This window comes from Myotis nattereri (genome assembly GCF_964212035.1).
Source record: "Myotis nattereri genome assembly, chromosome: 4".
Classification (NCBI taxonomy): Eukaryota; Metazoa; Chordata; class Mammalia; order Chiroptera; family Vespertilionidae; genus Myotis; species Myotis nattereri.
Genome location: NC_138079.1, coordinates 5,445,580 through 5,466,442, shown reverse-complemented (window position 1 = coordinate 5,466,442; position 20,863 = coordinate 5,445,580). Strand labels below are relative to the sequence as shown.

At 44.2% G+C, this 20,863-nt stretch overlaps 1 protein-coding gene across 1 annotated transcript; it reads left to right on the top strand.

Annotated features, from left to right (window-relative positions):
* Positions 1 to 6,387: 6,387 nt before the first annotated feature.
* On the top strand, positions 6,388 to 20,572 carry LOC308517899 (UDP-glucuronosyltransferase 3A2-like; the record flags this gene model as incomplete). The annotated part of the gene is made up of 7 exons (XM_081089404.1): positions 6,388 to 6,478; positions 7,267 to 7,368; positions 9,864 to 9,975; positions 13,156 to 13,687; positions 14,943 to 15,174; positions 16,209 to 16,428; positions 18,986 to 20,572. 7 exons carry the CDS (start codon positions 6,388 to 6,390, stop codon positions 19,260 to 19,262), a joined length of 1,566 nt encoding a protein of 521 aa, XP_080945530.1. The 3' UTR covers positions 19,263 to 20,572.
* Positions 20,573 to 20,863: the final 291 nt, after the last annotated feature.

The window sequence follows — 20,863 nt, the reverse complement described above, 5'->3', positions numbered from 1 at the left end:
GTCAGGTTTTGTCATAAAACTCAGATGTGATTTTAGAAGCTGAAGCAGAAAACGAGAAGAAATTATCCAGTTACTTTTATAACTTACAGTTACCTAAGATAAATTGATAGGAAAATGTAAGGGAATGTACTACTTTCCTTTATTATTATTTTTTTTATTATTTGAATAATCAAAGTATTATACTTCATGAACAGTAGATCCCTTTATGACTTCTGAGTTATTTTCCCAATAATTTTGGTTACGTGATCCAAAGTACTCAATTTTTGAAGCAGAATTTATCTTACAGGATTTTATATATGATCAGATAGGAAGGTTACCTGGTAAATTTGAGTTCAGAAAGTAATGATTTAATCTCTGAAGACAGTTTATTGCTGGGGGACTAAGTAAGCCACCTTATATAAAAATCTGTAGTAAGTACAAGAGAGTTCTTTTTTGAGAACCTTATTAAAATGTAATGGCATCTACTGTAAAACATTACTACTAAGTTAATATACTTTACTCGCAAAGTACTTTTCTTGAAGAGTTACTTCTGGCAATTACCTCTTGAAGTCAGATGTCTTTCTTACATAATAATAGATAATCTGATTAAATTTTCTATATTATTTTTCTAAATAATTGTTAGGTAAGCATATTCAGTAAGCTGGTAATTCAAAGTAATCATTGCAGAAAGTAATTAATAATCTAATTTCGTGAAACACTTGTAAGTTTCTACTTAAGTTTTGTTACTCCATCAATAATGTATTATTATCCATAGAGCATTTTTATAAAAATCATCACTAAAATAAGAAATAAGATATAAGCCTAATTATTAGAATTTGTTCTCTCACCAAATGAATACAAGGGCTTTGGGATAATGTCATCACGCAAGAGCCCCCTCGTTTTACAAGAGCTAAATCAAAAGAGTCGATAGTTCTTTAGTTATAAAAACAGATCCGAGAATCTGGCAGTCCCAACCTCTGGGAAGAAATGCCACCAGTTAGTTTGTTTTGGGAGTCTGCTGTTTGATTAGATTATCGGTCCTTATATTTATGCCTTTTGTGTACCCAAATGAAAGTAAATGTGGATGGGAAAGGCAATGTGTGTTTTCGTAAGTGTATTTCAGCATATTAATGAAGGAATTTCATTTATGTACAATAGCAAACCTCACTTTTTATACCTGTAATAGGCTTAGGGAATGTTCTAGGATAGTATTTTAAAGGAAAAATGAGCTCTGTGATTATAATCCACACTGCTCAGTTTTGTGAGTTTTATGCTTGTGATTTGAATGGACCATGTCTGAAAATCACAAGGATGAATATATTTACACCTCCATTTCCTTTCATGCTCAGCCTGATTTCCCTAAATTTTATTCTCATTTTCAAAAGATTTGTCCATTAAGGTTGATGGAAGCCTTGTTATAATTTCAAGTTTGTGAATAAAGCAAAGATAATGGCACGTTCCTCTTTTCATATTGATATTCTAAAAGACATTTGTTTTTGATACACTCCCTGGGGAGCATTAACGTTTTCTCCTGAAAATATTTTCTTTTGTGGTTGGTTATCTTGATCTCAAATTATTTTTGCAAAAAGAGATTTTACTGTGTTTAGTGCAAAAAAAAGAGAGTTCCTGTAAAGTGGAATTTCAGATTAGAAACACAATATCATTTTCTATGGCAGACATATGAAGGGAAAAATGTATTAATCTGACCATACAACACATTTAGAGTTGATGTAATTGACATAAATCTTATCAACCTTGTCACTTTGAACTGTCTTTCTCAAAAGAATGCTGGCTAGCATCTTCCCTACTTGCTACACCAAATTGTAGGGGAGAGACTGTGTATGTATTTTTTAAAAGCAATCCAATGGATTTGTTTTTTTCCATATTTTGAAAACAAGCTTGAAGAATTTTTCTTATTTTAGAAGGTAGGGAACATGTGGAACTGTCTTTTACTGTAATCTAATATATATTTATAAATTATAGCGTTAAAAAGTTCTGATATTGATGTTGTTACTTCCTGGTATTTAATTTTTATAAAATGTTTTTGTAAGTAACTAATTGTAATATTTCTTTTAAGTAATTTAAAACATCTTTCCCAGATAAATTCTGCCCAGAACCTATTTCCTTAGGGCAATATTCTAAAGTTCAGTAGTCCAGCGTGAATTTGAAATGTTCTTATATCTCTTCAGTCTCTTTTAATATATACAAGTACCCAAGCAAAGTACACCAAAAGCCTAATTTCTGTGTTGCATTAATAAAGTATATGCTGATTATCTAATTCAGTGGATTAGGTGGAATAAAAGATAAGTCTTTCAAATATGTATCTGATCATAATTTTTCAAAATGTTCATTATGTTCATTTTTGGTGCATGATGCCAAATAATCCTTAATCAGCCATTACTACCTGATATGTAGTGGCAAATGTTTTTCTATCTGATCAGTGGATTGTAGATTTCACTGTTTTTCTCTGCAGGTAATCACTGCATTTTCAAATTGATTTGGAAAAAGCGGCAAAGTGCTACCTATAAGTAAATTAGCTGTTTGGCCTTATCTATGTATAAGGTTTTCTCAGTTTGATTTTGACAAACTCATGGACTTGGAATTGCTCTGTAGTATTTTAATTTATTGTGATGTAATGATTTTTGAAATGTTTAATTGAATAGCTGTTAAAATATAGAAAATTATGTAGCTTTGCATGAAATAAAGTACATTTCTACAAGTTACTAAGAATTTTGCTAATTATTTATGCATTTTACACCATACCATTTTTGAGATTAAATTCTTGTAAGTAGACTGAAGCACTCTTTGTTTCTTAGAAAACTATTAACAGATATTATAAAAAATGTTTTAAGATATACTTTAGATTCCATGTTACTTTATCCTGTGGTTATAATTAGAATAAGTAATTGTTATAAAAATTAGAGCAGAAATCACCGAAATTGAAAACAGGAAAAATCAACAAAACCAGAAGCTGAGTGTTTGAAAAGATAGATAAAAATGATGAACTCTGGTCAGGCTGAGCAAGAAAACAGAGTTGCTTTTCTATATACCAAAAAGAACAATCGAAATTTGAAATAAAATACAATACCACTTACAATAGCCTACCTAATACATCAAGACAAGAAAATAAAATAAAAGGTACACAGATTTGGAAGGAAGAAATAAAACTCTCTTTGTTTGCAAATGACATGATTGTCTATGTAGGAAATCCAAAAGAATTGATCCCCCCCAAAAAATAAATACTCCTGGAACTAATCAGCGATTATACCAAGTTTGTAGGATGCAAGGTTACTAAGCAAAAGTCAATCCTTTTCCCATATACCAGCAATGGACAAGTGGGATTTGACATTTAGAAACACACAGCATTTACATGAACAACCCCTAAAATGAAAAACTTAGGTATACATTTCACAGAAAGGATGTAAGATATATAGAGGAAAACCACAAAACTCTAATGAAAGAAATCAACTAAATATAGAGATTCCATGTTCATGGATAGCAAGACTCAAAATTGTCAGGTTGTCAGTTCTTAGATGCTGAATGTGCATTTTCTCAACCACATCCACGTTTTAAGAGATTTCTACTTTGGTTGGCAGTAAGTTGTTGCCCCAGGTAGTTCCCTTTGCCACCTCCTGCTCACTCAGTCCCGGACACGTCCACGGGCCTGCCTGAGGGGGACCAGCACCAGGAAGGGGGCTACATGCTGGGCCTGGCCCCCCAGAGGAGGACATGAACCTGTTCCTAAGCCCAGGAGCCAATGGGAATGGACCCCAGGGTTTCAAGGAAACTCCATATATGCCCAAGTCAGAGCTAAGCTCAAGGCACGCCTGGGCAAGTGTTGCTGCCCTGACATCCCAAATGCCTGTCACCCATTGCATGCATGGTGCCCCACGCTATTGTTCATAATCCTTCAATTTCCAAGAACATGTAACATAGTTCAAATGAATAAAACGGCTCTTTTTAAATTACACAAACATTTGACTATTGTATTTCTCACATCCCTTCTTGTGAGCACTAGACTTTTTTTCTATTTTAGTCAGATTTCGTTTTGAAACTTTGCTTTCGTGTGGACACTGCAGAAAAGTACTTATTTATTGCCAGTTATCTATTAACAACAAGCACACAAGACTTTTGACTTACAGTTTTAAAGATTAACTCTCAAAGTTATCTTCATAACTGCCTTGACATTTTGGGGTTCTGTTAATTTTCTTTTGCTTTTTAAAATTTATTCTACTTTTGCACTTTAGACCATTAAATTTGATTTTTTTTTTGCATGAAAAAAAATATATGTCAGTTCTTCCTAACTTGATCTATAGATTCTATGTAATTCCAAAAGCTATTTAATGGGTATTGACAAACTGATTATAAAGTTTACATGGAGAGGCAAAAACCCCAGAAGACCCAACACAGAAGGAAAAGAATGAAGTCAGAGGACTGACACTGCCCAACTTCAAGACGTAGTATAAAGTTACAGTAATCAAGACAGTGTGGGATTGGTGAAAAAAATCAATAGAATAGAGAGCCAAGAAATATACCCACATAATACGGTCAATTCATTTTTGACAAAGGAATAAAGGCAATTCAATGAAGGAAGGAGTGTTTTGAACAAATGATGGTGGACAACGACATACAAAAAAACAAAGAAAGAAAGAAAAGAGAGAGACTTAATGCTCCAGTCTTTATCTTTGAGATCCAGAACAAGGCAAGGATGCCAACCATCACCACTTCTGTTCAACATTGTATGTTCCGTAATCATAAGACAAGAAAAAAGGCCAAAAGAAGAAACAGGTTTTTATTTATTATGACATAGTTATGTATGTGGGTGATCCAAAAATACACAAATTATTAGAATTGATGATAAAGATAACATCAAATCTAGGGCGTTCCAGGAAAACATGGTCTAAGCATGAAGCCAAGACTGATAAAACCCCTAAGACCGTAGAAACATTGACATGGTGCCTCAAATCCCCATAAGGACTTTCAGAATGTAAGAATTTTAAAGGCCCTGCCCTACAGCATCTCCAGGAAGCCCCCGGTGAAGAGCTTATCGGAAAACAATTTGTGAGGTGGCTTTTCTAATGGCATAAACCCCAATAAAATGAACTGGAAGCTCCAAGCTTCTAAGAGAAGGGTAGTAGCAGAAACCCTGCTCGCTGGCTTGGACTCCTTGAGGGAGGCCGAGACGGTACACAATGAGAAGAGGCCTGTGGTTCTTACATGCTCTACAGGGAAGACGCCGGCTGAGAAGTAGCTGCACGCACAGGCCGTTTCGTATGCAGAGGACAGGGCAGAGCTCAGACGGAGCCCCCGAGGGCCACGCAGAAGCATTCCAAGGTTAGGGCTATTATCCTTTCCTCGGTGAGAAAACAGAACAGGAGGAAATCAGTGCCAAAACACATGCATCGCCCTTGGGCACCATTTAAATACAAGTTCTCTTCTACCTTAAAAAAAAAAAAAGGAATTGCTAATAAAGTGGCATCTCTTAGTATGGTGTTTGGGATACCAACACCAGACTCGGTTTTATTGAAAAGAGAATGTGGGGAGGGGCGGATGGCTTACAACACAGTACTCAGGGTGGCAGTGCGGCGGTGACCAAGGCATGGGCTTGGAAATGCCGGGAATAGTGCTGCCCACAGGAGCGCCCATTCCCTGAGAAACGCCAGGCACCCGCCTGCCGCAGCGCGGGCTCCTCCAGGTCCTTACCTGGAGGTCGCCTTGGAACGCAGCAGGACCTAACTTCTAACTCACGCCAGTGCTCATCTCCCCAGGCCGACAGGAGCTCCGGGGGAATGTGCGCAGAGCCACCTGCCTGACCCCAGCGGGTGCTCAGTGAGTCTGTGCTGCATCAGAAGGTAAGTGGTGAATGGCGGTCACCGTCCCGCAGTGACCCGCGCTCCTGGTCCAGCTGTCATAACACCACCTCCAGGTCCCTTCCCGGGAGGCGGAGCGGGCGGGAGATAAGGTGTGTGTCACTCCAAGAATTAGTAAGAAGGGCTCTCGGTGGGGCACCCCAAGGGCGGGAGAAAGAGCCAGAAAAGAGGACGGGAATAGCGAATACCGCAGGCAGGCTGGGCGTCCTAACGTGGCACTGCTGACCCGCAGGGCTGTCACCCGCCCACTCCGAGGCGGGGCGTGTCATGGACGTGACTCCCCAGCCCGGGTTCCCAGGCGGGATCCAGGGGACAGGCCGGCAGAGCAGGGGTCACTGGCCGAGAAGGGGCGGGGTAGCCTGGCCGACCGCTGGCTCTGAGCTCTGAGCGCTGATCCCGGAGCAGCAGGCACCGCGCTCGCTGGGCGCACCAGCTAGGAGTTTGCAGAGCTCGCTGTGCGGGACGAGGGAGCAGGAGGTCAGCCTGTTTGTGGGCGCGCTGCCTGCAGCTCGGCTGCGCTGGGCACGGCCGAGTCAGCATGCCTGGGCAGCGGGCCCTGCTGCTGGCCTTCCTGGGGTCCTGGCTCCCGCTCCTGGAAGGCGCCAGAATCCTGACCGTGGTCTTGTATGGTGAGTGTCTGAGCGCGCTCCTGGGTGCAGGCCACAGAGGACCCCTCCTCCCCAGGGCTGTCAGGTCGGCTGCAGAAAGCGGCCCCTAGGAAAGCAAGGGGTCTCCCTGAAGCTGAGAGCAAGCTGGGAAGACAGGAGCGCGCCTACCTGGGCCGCAGTCCTAGGATCAACTTTCTGGGGATCCCTCCTTGTTCCTTAATGCAAATCAGGGCCCGCAGATTTCCCCAGGGGCCTGGTGGGCGGGCTGCAGGCATCCCAAGATGCCTGACTTCAGTAACTCTTGCCAAACATATTTACACTTCAAGGACCTTCTAGTTCAATGTCCCTCCCCGCATGATTGCCTCCAGGAGTCACCTTCTAGCCATTTTCTGCTTTTCTCTGTGGCAAACACTGCCAGGGAGGAGGGTCTCAACAGTAGCCCTGATGTGTCTGCTATGAGAAGCCACAGACTTACCACCCTGTGCACACAGGGCATGAGTAAGGAACATGGCCCTTCATAAAATGGAGACTATTTCCTAGGAGGAGGGATGCTCTGAGCTAGTCCCATGGGCAGGTCCTCACAGGACAGGGGAACTAGAGGAGGGTTGCTAGAGGTGGGGCCTCAGAGAGTGGGAGTCACACTCTATGAGGACTTGAGGGTCCTGAGCGCCAGGCCCACAGAGGAAGTGAGGAAAGGAAGGAAGTGTTCCTTGGCCCCACCCTCCAGCCAGGAAGCTCCCCTGAGCCCCTACCACACCATCCTGGCTTTTCTCTCCATGCACCTCACAAAACGGAAGCCTTGCTCCTAGGGGGAAGCCATTATCTACTGATGGACCGGGTGTCTCAGATTCTTCAAGATCATGGGCACGATGTCAGCTTCCTTCAACAGAGTGACCTTCATTTCCCACCAGGTATCATCTTATTCTGTGGACTAGGACTGTCTAATTCAATTATAGCGTGAGCCACAAATACAAGCTCCATAATGTAATTGCTAAAATTCCAGAAGCCACATGAACAATTAAAAAGAGACAGGCCAGCCAAAACCGGTTTGGCTCAGTGGATAGAGCGTCGGCCTGCGGACTAAAAGGTCCCGGGTTCGATTCCGGTCAAGGGCATGTACCTGGGTTGTGGGCACTTCCCCAGTGGGGGATGTGCAGGAGGCAGCTGATCGAAGTTTCTAACTCTCTATCTCTCTCTCTTCCTCTCTGTAAAAAATCAATTAAAAAAAAAAATAAAAAGAGACAGGTCAAACTTATTTTAATAATATATTTTATTTAACTCCATATATCCAAAATATATCATTTCTACATGTAAACACTATAAAAATTATTCACGAGACATTTCACATTTGTTTATGTTAAATCTTTGAAATCTGATGTGTGTTTTACAGTTCACACTAGCCACACTTCAAGTGCTCAAGGGGGACCACACTGGACAGTAGTGTTTGGACCCTCCTTCCATAGATGATAAGCTGTGAGTGCCTTGTACATGCTAAATGTCCTGCAAAACTTCATGTTAGTCCTCTGAATTACTATAACGAAGAAAGATATGGGTACTGGTTTAGGTCCATCTTAGACCATGACCTTAGCCAAAGGAAGTCTGAAATGCTATTGGCTCTGCTCATCTGTATTCCTCTATCTCTCACCCCCTCACTGCATCCGCAGCCCCTTCAGGCAAACCCTTCACACACATTTCAGTAAATAAAATGCTGCTTTATTTATGTTGCTCAAAATCTTGCCTCTAGTTTGTGAAGATTGGATCAAAATGTTTTTCTGACTGGTAAGAATCCCAGGGGAAAAAAAGGCAGTGAAACTGCAAGAGAAACTTACCAGAAAATCAATACAAGAAAAAAATTTAGAACTAGAACACACAAGTCTTTATATTGAAGGGCCCCAACACAAAGACTAATAAAATAAAGACCTATGGCGAGGCAAATCATGGCAAAATTTCAGAATACCAATGATTAATAAAAATAACCTAAACGTTTTCATATATTTCAATAATGAATAAGACTCAGAATGACATCAAACTTTTTGGCATTGGTATTGCACCCAGAAAACCAACAAGATTTAGCAATAAAACAATCTCAAAGGCTTTCCTTTTCATATAAATTTAAGTTTCTCAAAAAGTAGAAGTAACGACAGGATTTAGGCTGATCAGAACAACAGGTGAACCGCGAAAGAGGAAGGCAAAGGGCTAGAGAATAGAATTGGCAAAACAGAAGAGTGGAAGATTTGCTGTTGGCATGGTCAGCAGTTGTCTGGTTTTAATCAATGGGAGGATCTAGGAGGAACGTCTCCTGGAAAAAATTTATTCAATAAGTTGACCAAATTGAAAATTGTATTGAGAGAATATTGGAGGGAGTTGAGACTGACCAACAGGCATAAAAACAAAAGAAAACAAACTCAGTGAAACAAATGAAAAAGGAAGGTGATTGTTAATTCTAGGGCCAAGAAAGGACACAAATGGAAAGAAATCACATGACGACATACTATTTGGCCTAAAAATGAATAATTTTTACACAGTCATCCTAATGTAAACTCAGAATGTTTAACCCAATATTGCGACATGACTGAGAAGATGCCGCTTTGAACAGCTCTGACTCATTCCTGGGGATCTAGATGGTCATGTGCCTTGCTCAGGAGAAGGTCCTAGCTGCTCACTAGTGGCTCACTGTGAGCCTCTGAGCAGGCAGGAGATGAAGGCTCTGGCAGCGTCATAAACTTCCTCCCAGAGCAGTGAAAGTGTGCCCACCACACACACACACAGAGCCCCCTGGCAAGGGTTAGGGCACTTATAGTTGCACGTCATTTGAGGAAATTTCAGCCTAATTAGATTAGATGACCACTAACTGATCAGAGACTCCCATCACTAAACATGACAGGCAAAATAGGTTTTACAGAATTAGTTCAGGAAAGTCATTAAACAGCAGTAACAACAACATCAACGATGAACAGCAACAAGAATAAACTGGGAATGGGGGAAATCATAACAACAACAAAAACTTTATGAGACATACAAAGAAATAGGAAAATATGCCAACAGAAAGCAGTGAACAGAAACTGTCCACGAGGAAGCCCAGACAATGGATTTACTAGACAAAGACTTTAGATCCGTAAAGAACAAAATAAAAGTAAGAGAACAATGAGAGTGACTGATAATAAGTTTGAGATGTCTTTTGAGGATGAGAAATGTTCTAAAATTGGTTGTGCTTATGGTTGCACAACCCTGCAGACTTACTAAAAACCTGTAAAGTTTTTTAAAGGGGAATTTATGATATGTGAATTATATCTCAATAAGATGTTTTAGAGAAAAAATCCTGAGAAATAAGTGAAAGGACTAAAATTGGGGTTTCAACATTCCTTTTAACATGCATGACTAAATTTTCTCTTCTCTCTCTTCTTAGGTTTTAAAAGAGAGAAAACATACCAAACTGTCCATTGGTCTCCTCCTGAAGACTTTCAACAGGAATTCAAGAAAAATTTAGATTTCTTTACAAAGGAAGCTTTGCTGGGAAGGTAATAGTTTTTTTTTTTTTTTAAAGTAAAGCAATTATTATTTGAGAAATTTGAATGAATGAATGAATGAATGAATGAATAGAAATATCTCAATCATCACTGAATCAATCACTTCAGGCAGTCTTGGGGATATGGCACTCTGGTTAATATTCCCAGCATGTTCAGTTTTCAAGCCTGAATGAGTAGAAATATAAATTTTAAAAGATGCTTCCCTTTACCTTTAATCTCTCCAGTTCAGGGACAGTGATGGGCAACTCACCATTTCATCGCTGGATAAAGTCATAGAAACTCAATTTTACTTCCTTCTGTTCCTTTCTGTCCTCATAAATTTTGATGATGGGATCACTTACAAAGATTGATTTTTGCAGAACTTGAGCCTGGCTATTTACGGTTCATTCCATGCAGAACTCTGGGACTCATTCTCAGCCTTACAGAGAGTAAGTCATGAGGCCACTCATCTGAAACTCAAAATAACAAGAAACTGCTCACTTTAAGCACGAAATCACTGAAACGAAAGCCATGCCTGTCTGAGTTCATGAGAATGTTCTTGCTCCTCCTTCATTTCTGCTAAATGATGCTCCTCCCCAGTGAAGGCATTTTTGAATACTTCCTCCTCCATAAAATCTATTTCATTTACTCCAATTCTTCCTCCAAACTTCTCTATACCACTGTCTTACCACTTAATTTTGTGCTTTGTCTTTTTCATTACAAAGATTTTTTGGGGACTTACTATGTGCCAGGCAATGTAGGTGTTAGAGACAGAGCAGAGAATGAAAGAGGTTGAAAAGACAAACCAAGCCACCCCAACTCCGCCCTCTGCTCCCTCCTCCGACTAGATTGTGCAGGGAACACACACTTTCAGAGCACGTCCCACAGGCCCGCGCACTGTGTCTCTGCAAGTCTTTTCTCTCCCATGTTAGTGAATGTTGATATTGGCATGTGCTAATTTCCAAAAATTTATAACACATGCCCTCAGTTCTCAAGACTACCCCATGTGTTACCTGAAGTGGTTGTGTTTTTTTAAAGCTGAATTTAAAGAACCCCCACTGGTTTATATTAAATTGACAGAACCACCGTGCTAACTGTTAGACTAGTTTGATTGTTTCTACACATTCACAATGCCTAGCTCTTTCCTTTGAAATACTTAGAAAACTTATTAATATTTAATTTATTATTTGTAATGATTTGCTGAACACCTGCTTTCCCTGTTAAACTGTAAACTCCGTGAGGCCGAAGGCCATATTTTCCTTGCTTGCTGCTGGAGCCACAGACGCTGCCATAGTGTGCAGCACGTGGAAGCACAGTAGCCACAGGTCAACCTCATGGCACTACCTGAAGATGGAGATTTACTAAAAATACTAGACCGAGATATGTCACATCTTTCTTGATTAACTTTTGACAGGCATTGAAACCTTTGATTTGTCCCATAAATAATTAGGAAAATTATCCCAAATTGAGCATTGAATTCAAGAAGCCTCCTTAGACTACTCTCTTTCTGGCTTAAACTAGCTGTCTGTTTTCTTTAACATATATATATGTTTGTATTTGGTCTTTGAAATGATCCAATCAGAACCGCCTCGTCAAATTTGCTGTGTCCTGAGCTGCCTGTGCAGTTGCTCACATTCGTTTTCCCCTCACAGTCTCATGTCCTTTTCGAAGAAGTCTGCCCTGCCCATCACTCTGCTCAGATGACAAAAAAACAAACAAACCCTAAAACAAAAACAAAACTTCCTCTCACTGCTCCCCAATAATGATCAGTAATTATCCTCAAGGGAAAGATTGTCTTTACTGAAACAAACATCGTAACAGCTTTTGTCCCAACATTAGTTCATTCCATCTTTTTCTTTCTTTCAGCTTTAAGAATAGCTGAACCATTTAATTTTAAAACGTGTGAGTGGTGGTATGCCCTGCGCTCTTATGCGGGGAAAATGCACATTCGCCGTCCCTCTGCCTCCAGAACAGAAATCCTCGCTCTGCCTGCACATTGCAGTCACCGGGGAGCTTTGAAAGAATGCTTAGGTCTGCGTCCCACCTTCGGAATGGCTTATGTAAAGTATTTATGGTGAAGTACAGCCATAGGTGTCTTTGCAAGCTTCCCAGAAAGTATACAGTCAAGGCAGAGACCGCCCCTGCCCAAGCCATGTCTCTGCCTCTCCCTCCCCCAGTTCCCCTCCAGAGGACACAGGGCAGGGCTCTCTCCTGCGGGTTCTAGGTGGGGCCTTCGCTTTAGCCAGAGGAGGTCACACGGCTGACTGCCCATCATTCAGTTCGTGAAGTGACTGCCTAGCTCCTGGGCCTGGGAAGCAGGAATAGCACTTTCCAGCCAATACTCTGGGCCATGAAATCTTCAGTGTGAGATCCCTTAGCTAGGGCATTTGCCAAGTGCTGTGTAATTGTAACCCTTGATTATTAAAAGAAAAGTAAATAGATTCCCAATAAAACAAAGTAAAACCTCTAGTCAAAACTGACATAGGACGTGAATCCTCAGTGGGGTTTTAAGAATCTGTGTCACAGGAGAGGCCTTAGGGGTGGAGAAAAGTACTTATTCACTGGCCCTTAAGGGGAGCCAGGCCACAGTGACCTTTTTGCAGGGTTTTCTGCCAATGGAGTGTGAAGACATCTGTCGGCCCAAGTTTTGAAAGCCAGAGCCTGGCAGATGCCCCTGGCACACAGCTTTTAGGGGTGGGCGATGCTGTCCCTCCATGTGTGTTCATGTCATTAAGATGCTCACATCCCCAGGAAAACAAGTCCCGTCCATGGGCACATTGAGAGCAAGGTTACCTTAGAACTGAAGGTCATACAGAGCATCATCAATGAGCTTCAGCATTCAGCCGGGAGAGAGAGATCCGGGCCACAGGCCACAGCTGGTAACATCTCCCAGAGCAGGCACGGCACCAAAAGATGGTAGAATGAGGAGAAGAAAGCAAGAGGGAAGAGAGCAGAAACATCCTAAGCATCAGAGAGAATTGTAGCAAAGACAAAAACAAGGAAATGGCACGGTGGAGTTGGAGGCCATAAAAACGCCAGATCTGGAGCAGGCAGTTCTCGGGCGAGCAGTATGACGGGCAGGCGGCTGCCAGACGTGCTTCCTCTTCCTGTGCTAAGTCAGATTTTTCGAGACTTTTCAGATGAGCACTTGCCATGAATATTGAACATCTCTCACTTCTTTTTCTTTCTCAGGAACCCACTTACAAACCTTTTGAACATAATGAAGCTCTTTGCCAATCAGTGTAGTGATTTGCTGAGAAGGACAGATCTCATGGGCTCCTTAAAAAATGCGAGTTTCGACCTGGTGGTGGTGGACGGTTTAGATCTCTGCGCTTTCCTGATCGCTGAGAAGCTGGCAAGGCCGTTTGTGGCCGTCCTCGGCACCACGTTTGGGGTGACGAATTTTGGGCTGCCCGAGCCTGTGTCCTACGTTCCAGATTTCCACTCCTCCCTGACGGACCGCATGGATTTCTGGGGCCGAGTGACGAACTCTCTGATGTTCTTTATTTCTTCCTTGAGGCAATGGTACATCCATGCGCAGTTTGATAGCACGATCAGAGAAAATTTCCCAGCAGGCTCTAGGCCAGTGTTATTTCATCTTCAACAGAAAGCAGAGCTGTGGTTTGTCAATTCTGACTTCGCCTTTGATTTTGCCCGGCCCCTGCTTCCTAACACTGTGTATGTTGGAGGTCTGATGGCCAAACCTGTTGAACCTATACCTCAAGTAAGTAAATCCTTTGTACACAGACATAGAAGTTGCTAAACATTTCTCCAAGGCGACCATACAAGTCTTATGCTGCCCCCAGTAGCACCAGAGCTTCAAATATTCCACATCCACCGTGTGGTGTTGTTGGTCTTTTTATGTGAGCTGTTCTGGTGGCTCCAAATGCTGCCTCCAGTTTCAGGGTTTTGTTTGTTTTTATTTGTTTTTTAAACATATATGTTTATTGATATCAGAGAGGAAGGGAGAGGGAGAGAGAGATAGTAACATCAATGATGAGAGAGCATCATTGATCGGCTGCCTCCTGCATGCCCCACACTGGGGATCGAGCCTGTACTCGGGCATGTTCCCTGACTGGGAATCAAACTCTGACCTCCTGGTTTATAGGTCGATACTCAACCACTGAGCCATGCAGGACCGGCTACTTCTGTGTCTTTGATGCTCTACATTCTGAGCTGGGTTGTAGCTTTTTATGCATTCTAGAGATCTACCATCAGCGCCTCCCCCCCCGCCCCCCCCAAATCAGGCCTTCCCTTACCCTATAGCTACTACCACAATGGATAAAGGAGTAGTTTCATTGCCTCGAGGAGTAGCTTGTGGGAGCAGGGAAATGTAGAGACAGTGATGAAAGGCCCTCTGGGAAGCCCACTCTGAGAACATCATTTGGGTGGAGTGGAGGTTGAGGGGAGCACAGATACCCTTGAACTTCACAGCTTGCCTATGGCATAGCCCACATAGGTCACTGGGAACTGAGAAAATGGAGAAGCACTTGAGATTCACTGTGTAAATGGTGACTCACGGATCCTGAGTCTCTCTCCCTAACCATCTTCCAGCCCCATGTATTTCTGCTGCTTCCCCAGCAGGGGTAGAAGAGATCCAGCTACTGACCACGTGGGGATCCGGCTTATCTCCCAGGCTCCTCTGGGGGAGCCCACAGTGCAGGGGGAGGGCAGGTTAGCACGGTCCTCTGGAGGGTGCTATCACAACCACCTCCTGTCTTCCTTCCTGACCCCTGAGAGGAGAACTTGAAATTTAACTCATCAAATTCCAAAGCCTGGAGAGAAAGGATGGACCATTCTTGTGGTGCTGAGACACTGAGGCTCAGAAAACTCTCTTGCAGCCCATCCAGCCGCAGTAGATGGGAACCCGTAGGAAGGGGAGTCTTGGGTGTACCCGCACAGGGAGGCACATAGAGCTCACGGGGAAGGTGTGCTCCGTGAGCAGGGTGCCTCTGCTGTGACGTCTCCGCTCTCTCCAGGAACTCGAGGACTTCATCGCCCAGTTTGGCGAGGCGGGTTTCGTGCTCGTGGCCCTGGGCTCCATAGTGAACGTTGCTCAGTCCCAGCAGGCCCTGGAGCAGATGCACAGGGCCTTTGCGCAGCTGCCCCACGGGGTGATATGGAAGTGCAGCCCTTCTCATTGGCCCAAACACGTCCAATTGGCGGCGAATGTGAAAATCATGGACTGGCTTCCTCAGACTGACCTCCTGGGTAAGGGCACCCTCTCTGCTGGCAGCTGCCATGTCTGCCTTTCTCGCTCCGGTTACTTGCTCTTTAGGGCCTGTTGCAGCTCTTACCCCTCCCTGGGCACTCTGCCATCACGTGAAAGGAAAGCGTGTGTTAGCGAAAGGCCAAGTTCCAGGAAAGCTTGGCATTCTGGGCTCGCTTCATTCATTTGTGCCCAGCCCAGGTATCTACAGCCACTAGCCACCTTCCAGAGGGGTGACTTGCAATGGGCAGGGGATCGAGATCAGCCAACCCCCCCCCACCCCCCCCAAGAAGCGCCCATAGTCCTTTGGGATGTACCTGTGCCCACAGGAGGGAAGTCGCTGCCGCACAGTGGCTCCAGCCGCCTGCTCATTACACACAGACACTGAGCTAACTCTTCCTCACCCGAGGTGGCCTTGCAGTGTGACAGTATCCCTCATCGTCCTGAGTTGTCCTGACAGTCACCAAGGGGCTTCCTCTCTGGCCTGTGCTGCCCTCTGGGGACACCTCCTGTGCATAGCGGCAGGTGGGATCTGAGTGTCCTGGTGAATTAGAAATACAGGTTTTGGTTCTCCTCCTGCACATGTATTTCGCTGGCCTGGGGTAGAGCCAGAGCATTGCACTCTACAAAAGCACATTGTTTCCGGGTTCCCGGGCTGGATCAATGCTTCCTCAACACTTTATTTTGCTCCAAATGCGAGAGGGACAGTAGGACTGGGACTGGCATTGCTAAGGCATAAGGCACACTCCCTGCTTAAGGACGATGTGGAGGGAGGCCGCACGGGTAGATGGATGAGCGCTGGGAGACGCTGAGCTTAATTCTGTCTCCCCATTCTCGGCTGCAGCTGGTCTCTGGTTCAGGTCTTAGACCCATGCTTCTGAGGGTGCTCACAGCGTCTCCCAGGCAACTGCCTCTTCACATTGGTTCCCAGATGCCTGTAGATTCCCTCATCACGTTTCCCTGACAATGCCGCGGTCCCGAGTTCTGGAAATTCCTTCTTAGGCCTTATCCTTCCTCTCGTTCCTCTTTGTCCTAGCTCACCCCAGCATCCGCCTGTTTGTCACCCACGGAGGGATGAACAGTGTGATGGAATCCATCCAGCATGGCGTGCCCATGGTGGGCATTCCTCTCTTTGTAGACCAGCCTGGAAACTTAGTCCGAGTAGAAGCCAAACATCTAGGCGTCGCCATCCCAATCGAACAGCTCAAGGCGGAGACCCTGGCTCTTAAGATGAAACAAGTCATCGGAGACAAGAGGTATGTGGTAGATCTGGCCAGAGGGTCCCCTCCCCTCGAATAAACTAAACTCAGCGTTAAGATGCCAATGGACCTATTTCCACTGAACGCCAAGGTAGACAAATGAGCCTTCTGTTTCGGTTTCGATAAGAGGGATTTAGGACAGATGATAGGGAGAATTTTATTTTTAAAAGAAACTTTACAAGAGTTTCTCTCTTAGAGTTTTTGTTCTCTTGATATGCATAATATGCAATTCTAACCAGTTGTGGGGTGTGTGGGGACTCCTTTTATCTCTTCATGTTCATATTTCTTTCCTCTACTGGCCTCTGTCCTTAGCTGTTCCTGAACATTCTCTCCCTCTCACCTCCCATATCTCCTCTGCAGAGAGGCCTTCTCTGATCAACCCCAGTTATGCCATATGATTCCCTCCATAATGTGTTTCATAATTAGTCTACATCAGTGATGGCGAACCTTTTGAGCTCGGCGTGTCAGCATTTTGAAAAACCCTAACTTAACTCTGGTGCTGTGTCACATATAGAAATTCTTTGATATTTGCAACCATAGTAAAACAAAGACTTATATTTTTGATATTTATTTTATATATTTAAATGCCATTTAACAAAGAAAAATCAACCAAAAAAGTGAGTTCGCGTGTCACCTCTGACACGCGTGTCATAGGTTCGCCATCACTGGTGTATCTCTTCTTTGTTTTATTTTACTGAAAAAAAAAAAAGAGAAGCCACCAGCATGTGCGCACCACCAAATTTACCAGCCTACGTGCCAAACCTGCTGCCTCCCTGGCTGCCTCCCTCTACTCCGCCCGCTCTTGTGTGTCCCCTGTGGAGACCAGGCCCTGCCCGGGGGCAGAGGATCACATCCTCTCACCCACTCAAAGCGTTTGCTTCTGCGACTTGCCCCACTGTCTCCTGCATGATTGCCGTTCTCTTTCTCTAGGAACACTTTCACCAACTGAAAAGCGACTTGCTATAATAACTCTCAAAAGTTGTTTTTCCTCAACTTTTTATTTTGAAAAGTTTCAAGCTCCCAGAAAAGTTGTAAGAATAATACAATAAGCACTTGTATACCCTTCACTTACATTAACATGTATTAACATTTTGCCATATTTGTTCTCTGTGTTTCGCCGAACGTTATACCTGTGTATCAATGGCAGCATCCTTTGAGAATTTGTTGCAGACACTATAATACTTTACCTCTAAAGACTTCAGCCTGTGTCTCCCATGAACGAAGCACTTTCCCACAGAGCCACAGGACAATGATCAGAGTCCAGAACTTCACCGTTGAAGGGCCCTCGACTTACAACAAACCATCCTGACACTGCTTTGCCTTCTGGATATACTCCCAATCTCTGCTCTCCTTCCCTGTAAAGCCTGTGCTCTTTGTCAACGCTTCCTCCTTCGCATTCTTTCATCAGCCCGCTCCAGGAAGGCTCCCTCACTCCACCAAGCAGCTCTGACCCAGGTCACCAGTGGCTCCTACGCCGCCAAAGCCAGGGACGCCTTTTCAAGTCTCATCAGCATCATTCACCCAGCGGGTCACTGCCTGCCCTTGAACGGTGACTGCAGTTGACCCAGACACCATCCTCTCTCAGCGTCCTCCCTTCAGTGGCTGCTCTTCCCTGTCTCCTTGGTTGGTTCCTCCTCTCCACAGCCTCCAGACTTTGTAGGGCTCCTCACCAGGGCCTGGGCCTTGGGTCTCAACTCATTTCTAATCTACGCTTAACTCCTGGGGTTCTTGCCCAGTCTCATGTTCGAAATACCCTCTATAGACCTATGCTGATTTCCAAATTGCTATCTGCAACCCAAACCTTTCTGCTAATTGCAGTACATCTTATCACCCTGCTAACTGGCATCTCTTCTTCATTGTCAAGCAGGCATCTTAAACTTACCATGACCAAACAGCAACTTTGGCCTGCGCCCAACACCCTTAAGCCTGCTGCTCAAATCTCCATGTTGTAAATTGTGACTCCATTTTTCTTGTTTATCAGGCCCCAAATTTAGGTGTCTTTCATTCAAAGTTTGTAAAAATGTAAATAACAAACACAAGGAAGAATAAGAATTGAAATAACAAACATAATTCAAGTTTATAGAATTATTTATTGTTCCAGGATTTATAATCCAAAGACCTTGCTAATTTAAAATTTATTTTTTAATGATTTAAAATTCATTTAGGACATGAAAATTTCAAGAAAAGTCCAATTTGGAAATCCTTCAGAAATTTATTCTGTGATAGTCTGAATCAGCTTTGGCCTCAGAATTGATGGAATATTTAACATTTGACCTTTGACATTCCTTCAAACTGATCATAGCATGTATATGCATATGCATATATACAGAATGTGCATATATACATACATATGTATATAGTGTGCATACATATACATGTATATGCCCGTGTGTGTGTGTATATATAGCATGCATATATACAGGTCTATATAAACAGAACATGTGTATATTATAAGTTTATATGTGTATATACACATACACAAATATATATACAATATATATATTTGCACATTGTGTGTGTGTGTGTGTGTGTGTGTGTGCGAATCTGCCAACAGCTACAAGTCGGCAGCAGTGGCCGCCAGCATCATCAGGCGCTCTCACCCCCTGACCCCTGCTCAGCGGCTGGTGGGCTGGATCGACCACATCCTTCAGACCGGGGGAGCGGCCCACCTCAAGCCCCACGCCTTCCAGCAGCCGTGGTATGAGCAGTACCTGCTGGACATCTTCTTGTTCCTGCTGGGGGTCGCCCTGGGCACCGTGTGGCTCTGTGGGAAGCTGCTGGGCCTAGTGGCCTGGGGGCTGTGTGGGGCCAGGAAGCTGAAGAAGGCCTGATGCGCAGAGCAGACTTGCAGGGGTGCTGGGGAGCCGCTGGTTCTCTGAAGACTTCCCCCAGCACAGGCCTCCCCTGGGGTCTCCCTCACCCCCACGTGGGCCATGGCACCAGAATGGTTTCTCGCTCTCTCCTGCCTCTGTTTAGATAGTCTTATGCAGCAATCTTGGGCTTCTTTTTTAAAATTATGGTAAAATATACATCACATAAAAATGACCATTTGAACCATCAGGTATTCAGTTCAGTGGCATTGAGTACAGTCATATATTTGTGCAAACACCACTACCATCCAATTCCATAACTTTTTTCATCTTCCCAAATTAAAATTGTGCCCTGATTAAACAATAATTCCCCATTTCCCCGTCCCCACTCCAAGCCCCTGGGAACCTGTGTTCTACTTCCTATGTCTATGAATTTGACCTTGGCTTCTTGACTTGCCCCTCATCCATGAACCCCTCTATTCAGGCTCAAACCATCACCAGACAGCCCCCTTTCCTCCGCACTCCCTGTCCCTAGACTCAGTGCTCTATTTCATCCCCCTGTCTAGGGACTTCTATTTCCCCTTTCTTCTTTTTATGCTTTTGATGAATAGGACAGAAGCTATTTGGCCAGTTCTTCCATTGTGGACCAACCTCTTGCATCTCCTTCTCATCTCATTCAAAGCTCAGAGAGCCCGTCCTCTCCCCCAGTGAGGCAGGGACAGCCCCTCCTAGGACCCCCCTCGTCTCTGCCCCAAGTCCCCTCCTGCGAAGCTCCTCCTTTGCTGGTCCTGAGGGGCCTGCCTGGTTCCACAGGCGATGCTGTGTCCCAGTGGTCACAGGTCCCCTCTCCAGGTTCCCATGGTCAGAGGTGAGGTAACAGAAACCCTGGAGCCCACACGGAAGGCTTTGGGGCCTCAGGTGCGGGGGCCGTGGTGGTGCCCCAGACCGTCTTGATTTAGGAAACATGCCACTTGCCACCTCCCCTACCCCCTGCGGTAGAGAATATTCCTTTAGGTGGAATATTCCGTTGGTGGCTCCATCCCATGGAAGCCAAGGCCCCTCTGACTTGTGTCTAGTTACCGCTCCAGACACATCTTACAAATCCTGAAACAGACCCACATGAGGATGTTCAGTTGGTTTTTGACAAAGATGCAAAGAGAATTCCGTGGGAAAAGTAAAATCTTTCCGGCAAATTGTACTGGAACAATAGTATATCAGAATGGGACTTGATCTAAATAACATACACAGGTGACATTGCCTGTTGCTTTCCATACACGAAAATTAACTCGAATCATAGATCTAAAAATAAATGCTGAGCCTACAAAAGTTCTAAAAGAAAGTCTTTGCAGTCTTATGGTCGGCACAGGGGGAGACGACATCCTATGGGCGAGTGGATGGGTGTGTGTGTGTTGGGGGGCGGTGGGGGGGGGGGGAGGACTCAGTCCCTGTAACTGCACCTGCCTGCTCCCCCGTGTGCTGCTTGCTGACACAGCCTGGCAGTGAGCCCTGCGGGGACAACAGGAGGCCAGGAAGGGGGTGCCTAAGAGAAGTCAGAGAATTTGCTGAAAGTTCTCTGATAAAACATGGGAGGCAAGTTCCGATGCCTTTCTAGAAACCAAACA